Genomic DNA, 11,401 nt, shown 5'->3' on the forward strand with positions numbered 1-11,401 from the left:
ATGTTGCAACAGTTACGAAATTTATAAAATTATAATTAGACCTGCTATGTTATATAGAGCTAAATATTGGATTATGATTCGAGCACATAAACTGAAGATGAAAATTGCAAATATGAGGATGTTAAAGTGGATGTGTGGACATATGAAAATGGACAGAATAAGAAATGAAAATATTAAAGAAAAAGTTGAAATTGCATCTATTAAGGGAAAATTTCGAAAGACACATTTAAAATGGGATGAACATGTACTTAAACGACTAATAAATACTCCAGTTAGATAATATAAAACTATGATAAATACACATATCAAATGAAAAAGAAGAAAATCAAAAAAGACTTGCTTAGCAACAATAAAATAAGATAAAATTAATTTAAATATAGATAATGATATAATAAGAGATAGAACTCAATAGCGTAAAAAGATTCATATAACTGACCCCACCTGGTGAGATAAGATTTAGTTGTTGTTGTTATAACAGTTACGAAATCGTAACTACTGCGACTAAGCTGCTACAACATTAAATTTTCTTTAAGACTAAAATTATTTAAAGCCTCTGACAATGATTTAAACAATTTTTTAAGCTTGAAATCGGATTGTTACTAATTTCATCTCATAACCGACTATAGATCTCTAAACGAGTTTCAATTTAATATATCATGTGTCCCATGTTTCAACCTTAATCAAAAGTAATGTCTATGAAAGTTTAAGTTTAAGGTTTAACATTTACATTATAATGGCTACAAAATCGTAACTGCTATAATAACATGGCAACTCCTTTGTAGCAACTATAATTTGTAACTGCTACAACGTAAATATTAAATGCTAAATTTTAAAAGATAATAACTTTTAATTATAATTGAATCACATGACACACAATATATCAAATACTTCGTTTAAAGTTTTACAACTAATTAAAGGATAAAATCTATAATAGCCAAATTTCAAACTAAAAAACATCATTTAAATAGCTCTGCACAATTATTCTTAAAAATAAAATTTTCATATTAAAATAATTACAAAATCAAAACTATTACTATTACTACAACTAAACTACCACACAATTATAATGACTATGACCTCATGACTGCTACATCATGAATTTAGATAGCAAAAACAAAAGAGAAATAATAATAATAATAATAATAATAATAATAAATTTCTACGTTATAGTGGAGGATAATTATATCTAAAATGAGACATCTTTTAATAAAAAACCAAAAAAAAAATGTCACCTTGCTGGTTCAAAAAAAAACGACGTTTTAACTTTTACCCTATATTCTTTCCATTTGCCGTTCCAATTGAAATCGAATTCTTTTTTAATCAATTTAGGATGATCTGGAAGAATAAAATATGTAACAAAAATGAAAGTATTTAACTTATACATATTACATATACAGTCTTAACTTTTTTTTAATTGTAAATTCTAGTTATAAAAATATAACCCACTTGACCTAGAGCTAGCTATAACAGAATTTTGACGAGCAATAGAATCCAAGAATTCATTAAATAATCGCGCAGGCTGCATGGGTTGTTGCATACTGTCCGAACTCGTTGCAAATAAGGATTACTCGCTACACAAAGGCAGTCACATTCATCTGCATTATTCGTCTAGTTTGTTGCTCGTCTACAACACAAAAAGATGAATAATTTATTTAAAATAAGCTGATGCATTGAAGCTATATAGATAACGAAAAAACAGAATACCAAGGTAGCAATGGTAACTTGTTAATTCAGTTGTGCAGTAAAGAAATAAAGCAAGATGTTGAACAAGGTTATCATGAAACCACTTCATAGGCTTTATCTGAAATTGGTTCATAGGTCATACCACATGTAGGCGCAGGGCTTGCTGCTAGGTTGGAAGAAGCTCGAAGCTCCAAAGTGAAAGTGGATTGTTGCTTTTGTTAAATTACTTGCGAATTCGAATACCAGGAATATCCTTCAGTCCCATTTTCAAAGCTGTCTTCCTGAAAAGTGCTGGGGTTTCCTCCAAACCAATCGAGTGACAAAATTGGTTTGCCAATTCAGCCAGCGTAGTTTTGTCTCTTCCTATATCTCTAATGGAATTGTAATATCCAAGCCATGCATGATATGCTCCTTCCTTAATGCTTGAATCGACTTTTCCAATGGAATCTTCAACCTGTCACACATGATACCACGTAAGTGAAAATGGTGGACTATTTCCTGATTTCTCTAGTCAATTTTTTCTTGTTTTTTTCTTTGATGAAGATGAAATGTAAAAAATGAATTTTATTAAACAGTAGAGTCCAAAGATGGATAAGTGCATATTACTCGCAGCTGTCAATAAAATTGTAAAATATGAGGTAAATAATCAGTGTGGAGAAACAAATCCTGTGCGATCATTGGAGATTAAAACTTAAAGGTTCATCATGTCCAACAGAATTAATTTTCAGACAGTTTCTAATGGACCTCGTTCGACCTGGAATTTTGTTATAATGCTAGACCTGAGAAGCCAATCGTGAGAACCCACGCTAGGTTTATGGCCTAGTACTCAGAATCTTGATTTACCCCTTCCACGTCCATGTCAGAATGCTGGCACCTGTAGTCCACACCGATACCTATTTGTCATGTATAATGTTTAGAAAAAACATTGTTCGATACCTAGGTCCATATCTGATACCTAGGTCCATATCTATGGTAGATACTCGTACACAAGTTTAATTAAGATACATGGCAATTGTCATTCAGAAATCAAGGCTAGTTAGATCCATCTGTAGGCTTTTGGGCCTTCCTCTAACTAAAAATTTAAAAATATATATTGATATAAACTAAGGGGAAAAAAAACAACCACCCACCAATAGCCCTTTTGTGACTGGATCAAGATATATATTAATATGTAAGAGTAGATACCTTTTGTCTTGTGACTGGATCAAGATCTGGAAGGTGACACTTCTGAATTGGGAGATCTTTTATCTGATCCATAAAATATGCTTCCCACGGTGCAAGTACCAAAATGCCCTTCCCACTTTTGCCTTCACGTCCTGTCCTTCCGAGCCGATGTATGTATTGTTCTCGATCAGGAGGAATGCCAACCTAGATAGCAATTGATGATTTTTTTTCATAGGTTGCACAAATACAAGTGAATGCTAGATGCATTTGCATGATGGAAAATAAAATGAAATATCCAGCTTATTTTCAGTAGATAAATTTATTTTCTGCAAACTTTCTCAGATCACATCTCAATTGGTTATCATGAAAAGGTAGTGTAAATGCAGAAAAGAAATTTCATACATCACATTAGGACAAATTGGTACCAAGGCATATGTCTAATGTTGATCATGGAAGTACATAAAGCAAGAGATTGACTTGTTCCATCAAAAATCATATAAGATTAAATGAACCACCAGCCGCATTTACCGCATCAAACACAAGAAAAAAGGTTATCGAGAAAAAACAAACTCATTTCAGTGTCATTCAGTACTCAAAAACTACCTGAATGACCAAAGTGACATCTGGATAATCCATCCCACGAGCAGAAACGTCTGAAGTCACAAGAATTATGCACTTTGATTCACGAAACTCATCAGAGATACGGGTTCGATAAAGTTGTGGTTTTCTAGAATGTATTTCCCGGACATTCATCTTCAAGTCTCGAAGAATAACATACAGAAAAGCTGTAACCATAGCAGTTGTGCAAAACACAATAACCTGAAGGGATGCTCAACCATTAAAATCTGACATACCAAACCACATAAGATGCTCAACCATTAGATTTGACTAGAAATGACCTTGTAATCAGACTCTTGCTGCAAGTGCTCCTTCAAAATATGATAAACCAAGTGAAAATGCACCTGATGTGGTGCAATAATATATGACTGCAGAACCTGCATTTAGTGTGAGAAAGATTATTTAATTTAAGATATTACAAGAAAAATATCGAGGGAACAAATCCATCACATTATTTAGAAATTGTAAGTCCTTCCACTTCATAAATAAAGGCTAACATGAGAAATATTGACAGAACTTCTTCAATATTAAGTTACCAAAGGTTTCTCTTTTTAAGGTAATTAGCATGGAAAAAAGGTCATTATTGCTTTAAAATAAATGCTAGCATTTCCTCCCTTTTGCACTGAAGTTTGTTATTATCCACTTTGTATAGTGAACAAAAGATGAGCAATGAATACAAAGCACCAACACATAAAAAGCACACATAGAAAAGGATCCATAAAAACAGTGCTTACTACTATTGTAAGTTAAATCTCACTATCTGACTCAAAAAAAAAATCCTGGATGCAACTTGACTACCATTTCCATATTGCGACCATTTTAGAGTAATAACTTGCCAACTTTGAAGCTTCAACACACTCAAACAATGCAGTCAAAAAAATTCCTTTGTGCCCTGCTTACTTTATGCCCTGTTTACTCCTAAGGACGAATGAAGGAAAGTATGGATTGCACAAAGTGAGGAGACTTTCCTTCATTTATTTGATGTAAAAGTCAAGTGAGGATGATTCCAAATTCATCCACAGATCAATTTTTCTCTCATTTTTCATTACATTTCTTACTCTTGCCAACTCCGACAACTCCTGACAAAGCCCAGCTCCTTGTCTATGTGCCCAGACAGCCCGACGACCAGCCAGATGCACTAGTGAAGGCCTTGACTCAGCAGTCAACCTAGGCTACATGTTGTGGCCTTGCGGAGGCTAGGTCAGGCTGAGAAGCCTCAGTGAAGCCGGCCTAGCCACAAGGCCACCACACCAATTGGCATGAGCACGAACTTTCCAGGTAAATTTCTTTCCTTTCTCCCCTTTCTCCTTTCTTTTCCCACTGTTGATCCAGTGTTGATCCTCTCCCTTTCCACTCAGAATTTTTTTTTTCCCATTATAAATTCTTTCCCTCCTCCATGTGTGCTTCAGGGTAAAAGAGAAAAGTTCACTTTGCCTCAGAGTTTGATATATTTTACCCATAAACCTTAGCAAAACTGTAGCTTTTCTCCTCCAGAGATTAATAGCATTATATCAAGATGATTGACAACAGTAAATAATTGGAAAACTTTGCCTCCAGCAATTTACTTCCCTTCCAAATTACCAACTGTATAAACAAAGATCCCTTTTCATAGCTTCCAATACCAAAAAGTCAGAGAGGTTATGATTTACACATAATTTCATACCTTTTCATGTGTTTCCACACCACCCAAGCCAACTGTATCAACAAAGATATGATCCCTCTTCAGGACAAGCTGTGATACCCGCCGAACCTACAAGATCAAAGGAACAAAATGTCAGCAAAGAGAAGAGGCAATGTTCATGTAACTAAGCTACACAAAAATGGCGGTACCTCTTTAGGAATAGTAGCAGAAAACAATAGGGACTGACGCTGGCGTGGCACGGAGTCAACAATCTTTTCTATGTCCTTCCGAAATCCTAAGTCTAACAAGTGATCAGCTTCATCAAGTACAAGCATTTTCAAACCCATCAAACGTATAGAAAAACCAGATCTGTTTTCTATGTGATCCAGTAGCCTGCCAGGGGTTGCTACAATAATCTGCAAAGTATTTGGTTTAAGTACAAATATTATAAATTATTTAACAAACATTAACATAATTGGCACAAGGTCAATGATGAAAAAACTAATGTTCAACCAAACTTAGCTCATTGAAATAAACAGGTTGACAAACGGAGAGAGTAAAGCATACCTGGCAAGGATTTGATTCAAGCCGCTTCTGATCCATCTTAAATCTAACGCCTCCAATAAGTGTTTGAACACCAATTCCATCGTGGTGTCTTAATAAAGCATTTGCCTCAGCTGCAACTTGAATGGCAAGCTCCCTTGTGGGACAAAGGATAAGTGCATGAGTTTGAGGTATGCGTTGGTTCATGTTACCATGCATTGCCTTGATGACTGTTTCAATTGCAGGAATCTGTTGGTTTTTATTAAGCAATCAAAGGAAAAGACATAATTATTTCTGGTGAATGCAAGGGATGGTCTATACCAGAAAGGCAACACTTTTGCCTGTCCCTGTTTTTGCTTTCACTAGAGCATCTTTACCTGCTTGAATCAAAATCAGGAAAAAATAGTTGAAATACCCTTGTCATGGAATACAAGCAAACAGACGAGTATAATTGAAAATCAATGTCAAACAAACCCTAGTATGTAATAACAGACACACAGACAAGTACAATCAAAAATCAAAGTCAAACAATATGTATACTTCAGCAAGTTTGAAGTATATCCATATTCTCCATTGGCAAAAGAATGAGATTCGAACCCCAGATAAGGCTACTCCAATATATATTGAGCAATATACCATTAACATGATGAAGCATCACTGATCTTTTTGGAAGGTTTTCAAAAAAGTATGCAAACAATGTGGTCGAAGAACCACATAAAGCATAGGATTTCTAGTATGTTTATGCGTGAGGCGCATGCAATCCACATTGATAAAATTAAAACATATAATAATGTGTATTAATCAACTTAACCAATTCAACAATCTAACAAATCCAGATGCAGCTTGTTTCTTTTTATGGCCAAATCTGATTTGATCAACATGGACTTGCCTAGGATTTTAACCAATTAGGGATCCTTATGCGGTTCTCATCATCAATATAAAGCCATTCTTTAGAATATCCAAACTACTTAACAAATCAAAATGCTTTGGAACCACATAAGCATTATGCAGATCAGTCCTGTCCTGCATGCATTGTGAAATATATTTTGCCAAACAGATCCTAGTTTGATGGTTTGGGGATGTTACTTCTGATGCAGCCAACTTTTCTATTGTAGGTATACCTAAACACAAGTGATGTATGTAGACAAATTGCAAATGTAAATGCTAAGTGCCACGGTATTTTTAAAAGTTTTACACATAGTAAAATTGTTTCACTATAAAGCATAAACTAGCCAATCTCACAACATGCTAATAATATCATTTGTTGGATATTGAATATAATTTCAAACTTTTACAATGATTTAAATTTACAAATAAAAAAATAGCCAACATTTATTTATCACTTAATAATCTATGCCTTGAACTATGTATTTTTTTAATGTTATTTGCAAATTGTAAATGTAGCATGTCACTATTTCAAGTCACAAGTTGCATTTGCAGTTTTGTAGCCTACAAACCAACCTGTAAAAGTATTTGTAATTTGTAAGTCATCTAAATTACCAAACTGTAAGTATGCTGCTTTACAGTTCACAAAGGCATTGGAGAGTTCTAATTAAGGGAAAACAAACAGTCTTAACCTAAGTAAGAAAGCCCCAAGGGAAGCTAAGGTTGGAACTGATCAATCCAAAGACAAAATCACATGGTTATTAGAGATTAAATCAATTATAGATCAAATTATAACTAATCAATTTGATAGATTGATACAAATTAATAACCTTTTATAAAGACCATGTGCCCAATGAATCCAGCAAGCATAATAACACTTTCTCATCCATCTCTCCCTCTCTCATAATCTCCTCTTTCAGTTTACCATACAATTCATGAGTAATGCAGAGAGAAAGGATTGGTGACATTAAACAGCATACCATCAAGACAGACTGGAAGTGCTGCATCTTGGACAACAGTCATTTGTATATATCGAGCATCAGTAAGTGCCTTGATTGTCAGTGGAGAGATACCAGAATCAGCAAATCTAGAGACAAAAGATTGCTTGATAAAAAATCTCAATTGCTAAAGAAGGATAATTGAATGAGAGAAATGGAGGGAAATGGTAATTTTGAGAGAGCAAATTTGAAACATATAATTGGAGCAATAAGTTACACATAAATTCTTAGCTTAACCTTGGAAGCAAAATAGGTACAAAAAGAAGCTGAGTGACAAAATAGCAAAAAAAAAAAAAAACATAAGCAGACAAAAATGTGTGTCAATGATTATCATTCATCAAACAATAAGTTACCAAAAAAAAAATCTTAAGCCTAATATTTAAAGTTAAGTAGGTAGAAAAACAGCAAAGGGAGAAAAAAGAAAAACAAAACATTCATAAACAGATGGAATGTGTGTCCTTAGATTATTATGCATATTGCATAACCAAACATGAAAATTTTTAAAATGGATCTTATTTGTTTAAGGAAGCCAACAAACATTACGAATGCACTGTCAAGTAACAAAGTTCACATCAAAAACTTTAGAACCTAAAACACAATAAATGTTTCATTATGTTGTAGTGCTATGGAATTTTTACAGTATATAAATATCATATTAAATAATGATGGATCATTTATTTAACTGTACTACAGTAATTTGTGATCCTTTTTCCATACATCTTAATGTGCGATGGTTTGATATGCCATGTGGACAAGCATCAATGATGGGCATACAAGTGGAATCCTTAATTCCAGTAATCAATCATCCAGCTAAAATAAACCGAGCTCGAGAGTGGGAATTCAGTAGTTAGATTACTTGGTTTGGATATGGTAAAAAGTATATGCCAGAAATAAAACTCAGGTATGTCAGCATGAAAATGGCTAGATCATCATTAAATCAAAATAATCAACTTCCTTTTGCTCTCGAGTGCTAGCATCTAGTTATTGTTTGAGTATTTGACAAGCATAAATGATGAATGGAAAAGAGAGCAATTAGCTGAGATCTCAATGGCAGTTGAACATTGTGAATATGCAGCAATAATAACAAACTCAGATTAATCTACAACTCACTGAAATTCTCTTTACAACCTGAATCTTGATCCTTCTGATCAACAATAAATCTAGCAATGTTTACCTATTTTGGGCCTGCAAGCCATATTCACACGATACACAATACCAAACTTACTTTTTTATATCAACATATTTCTTTTAAAACCAAATAATAAGACTTTTGATATTTATACAAATCTATTTAAAGGTTGGCATTGCTTAACTAAAATTTTAAATAAACTGGCTAGAATGGATAAATATCCTCATCAAAAGTAACCCAACTTAAAGTCTATATGTCTGTAACTGCCACCGTTAGAGAAAAAACGGCATAAAAACCTTCTAATTACTGCTTAACATGCAGTGTATCAAAACTAAAAATCAAATAGAAGGGAAAAACATAAGGTTTGGACTTGTGATGCTTTCTGCTGAGCAACAATTTCCCAAAATTGACCATCTGAATGATCCTCAAACAGTTACCTTTTGTTAGTTATAATTGTTTCGTGGTCCGCATTGGCATGTGTTGTTACATTTACAACAGCCTTCTTCGCTCGCAACTCGTTGCGTATTTCTTGGATCTCATTAGAAAGATCATCATGTCCTACCATGCTCTTAGGCAACCTCTTTGGAGCTTTTGTATCAAAGTTCCTCAAAGCAGCCTTGTTTGAAAACCTAATTCTTGAACTAGCGCCAGTTATCATATCTGATTCTTCTTCTGATTCCCCCTCATTTGCAATGTTCAATCTTGGAAACATCTGTAAGCCAGTCCGAGTACCCATATTTGTACCTCGAAATGCCTTAACCCCCTCCTCAGATTCCGAGTCCTCCTCGCTTGATGAGTTCCTCCTCCACCTCGTCTTCGATCTCATCCCGGACCCCCTTTTGGAAATCGTCGAATACTCTCTTCGCTGACCAAAAGTATCAACCCGACCGACCTGACTCTCTATCAGATTTTTCCGCCCGGCCATGAGCTTCCTCAAATCATGAGGCGGTAGGGAATTCACAGCACGGGACTGACGAGTACGGGAGCGGATAGGGCCATCGTCCTCGTTCCAGAGGTCTTCAGCTCCCTCCTTCATGAACCGGTCGGCGAGGGCTTTCACTTGCGCTTTGGATGTCATGGCGGCGCCCGAGTCAGCAAGGTCGCTGGACGATTTCCCGGCGCGCTTAGCGCGTATCTCGGAGCGGAGACGGGCCTGATAGATCTGCTTCTCCTGCCCGAGGAGGCGGCGTTCCTTATCCATGGCCATCTTCTCGTGCATCCGCTTGTATTGCCACTTGTTGAGGCCACCGGGGAAGGTCCGCGGGCCGCCTCCCATGGAGCGATGAAACATGAGGCCAGCGAGCAGCTTGTGAAGTGTTCCTGAGCGTTCCCGAAGGACGCCGGACGACGCCATGGTAGTGAGGAAGGCGGCTTAGCGCATGTGACGAGAAGGAGGGGTTTGGGGCTTAAGTTTAGGGTCGTTTAGGGTTTTTTTTATTCTAATATTTTTCTTTAACAATATTATACAATTGAATTTTAGTCAAATATAACTTATAAATCTATAGTTTTATAGTACATTTAAATATTAATTATTAAAAAATATTTACATAAATAATCAGACTAACTCCCTAATATAATTTTATAAATCAATCTTCAAAACATATTTTATGCCTTATAAATCTTTCTCAATTATTTTTTCCATTCATCAGTAACTATCCATTATTTTATATAAAAATTTAATTTATGAATAAATCATAAACACATCTGGATTTTATGGATCATCGCGGTTGTAGTAACTATTAAGATTGTAAATATTGTTTGATTACGTGTATGCCATAATTAATATAGTGTGCATGTCAATGCTAACTTTAGCATATGAGTTCTTCTCAATGTTCCTCTAACATGCTTAATCATTTATTTACAAGTACTTTGTAGTATACTGGAGTCAAATGTAATATTGTTCTTTCTTTCACCACATGCCATCCCCTTAGATTTTCTTTATTAAAAAAAATTAAAACTAAGATCTCGCTGTGGTTTTGATTGACTGATTCATTACTTGATCATCAGACAATTAAAATTGATCATATATAGGAACTTTCGATCTAAGTTAGAGTCCGCTCAAGCCTATATATTTAAGATTTTAAACGGGAAAAAATTAAGTCTTTAACACTATTTAAAGAAAAATTTCCTTTATCCTTTTCATTCAAATTTGGGATCGAAAATGATGATTTAATTTTCTTTAATAAAATAAAATATTAATTTAAAGAATATTTTTTATATAAAATTTAATTTTTCTTCCTTTTTGAAATGTAAATTATTAATTAAATTTTCATATTCAAATTTTAATACCCTAATTAAGAGAAGTATAGACTTTAAAATAAATATAATAATATACCTCAAGAATATAATAAGTTTACAATTCACTTAGTTAAAAATAAATGTATGCAAAATTGTATAAAAATAAAGAAAAGTATAAATATGTCTAATTACTTAAATAAAAGATAAATAAAGCAACCTTTACAAAAAGAAACAAAATTGAGGAAATAAGAATAATAAAATAAGATAACAATAAAAAAAATTATACTCTCGTACTCAACTCATCATCATCCGTGGAGCACAAAAGAAATATAATATATGTATTAAATGACAAAACTCAATACAATCCTTAGAACATTATCATTTATAAGAACTAAATGTGAGTTTTTTTAGACATGGAGCAAAAGAAAAAATAAATCATATTTTTTATACCTAAACCAGAATAGTTGTAAATGATAGAATGGAGAAAAAGATAAAATCAAACAATTTATGACTATAAATACA

General features: G+C 33.9%; 1 protein-coding gene across 2 annotated transcripts; it reads right to left on the reverse strand.

Moving 5' to 3' along the window:
• Positions 1–1,351: 1,351 nt before the first annotated feature.
• LOC121986032 (probable DEAD-box ATP-dependent RNA helicase 48) lies at positions 1,352–10,053 on the reverse strand. 2 transcript variants are annotated; one of them, XR_006113328.1, is made up of 11 exons: positions 9,079–10,053; positions 7,495–7,601; positions 5,951–6,006; positions 5,654–5,878; positions 5,296–5,502; positions 5,129–5,215; positions 3,747–3,842; positions 3,451–3,666; positions 2,869–3,051; positions 1,826–2,137; positions 1,352–1,624 (listed from the first exon to the last, which is right to left on the reverse strand). XR_006113328.1 is itself a non-coding variant. In XM_042539793.1 (10 exons), the coding sequence occupies exons 1-10, from the start codon at positions 9,993–9,995 to the stop codon at positions 1,907–1,909; spliced, it is 2,325 nt and encodes a 774-aa protein (XP_042395727.1). In that variant the 5' UTR covers positions 9,996–10,053; the 3' UTR covers positions 1,648–1,906. The 2 variants fall into 2 exon arrangements, 1 of the variants encoding a protein (XP_042395727.1); XM_042539793.1 differs by lacking the exon at positions 1,352–1,624 and having other exon boundaries at positions 1,648–2,137.
• Between the last annotated feature and the right edge of the window lie 1,348 nt (positions 10,054–11,401).

Source organism: Zingiber officinale, chromosome 5B (genome assembly GCF_018446385.1).
Source record: "Zingiber officinale cultivar Zhangliang chromosome 5B, Zo_v1.1, whole genome shotgun sequence".
Taxonomy (NCBI): domain Eukaryota; kingdom Viridiplantae; phylum Streptophyta; class Magnoliopsida; order Zingiberales; family Zingiberaceae; genus Zingiber; species Zingiber officinale.

What these genes read in the sequence shown, in the direction of transcription:
- LOC121986032 (XM_042539793.1), bottom strand. Translation starts at nt 9,995, where the DNA reads ATGGCGTCGTCCGGCGTCCTTCGGGAACGCTCAGGAACACTTCACAAG. An exon ending in AGCAAGAGTCTGATTACAAG is followed by an intron (nt 3,667 to 3,746) that starts GTCATTTCTAGT and finishes GCATCCCTTCAG; the next exon opens with GTTATTGTGTTTTGCACAAC. An exon ending in ATGTCACTTTGGTCATTCAG is followed by an intron (nt 3,052 to 3,450) that starts GTAGTTTTTGAG and finishes ATTGCTATCTAG; the next exon opens with GTTGGCATTCCTCCTGATCG.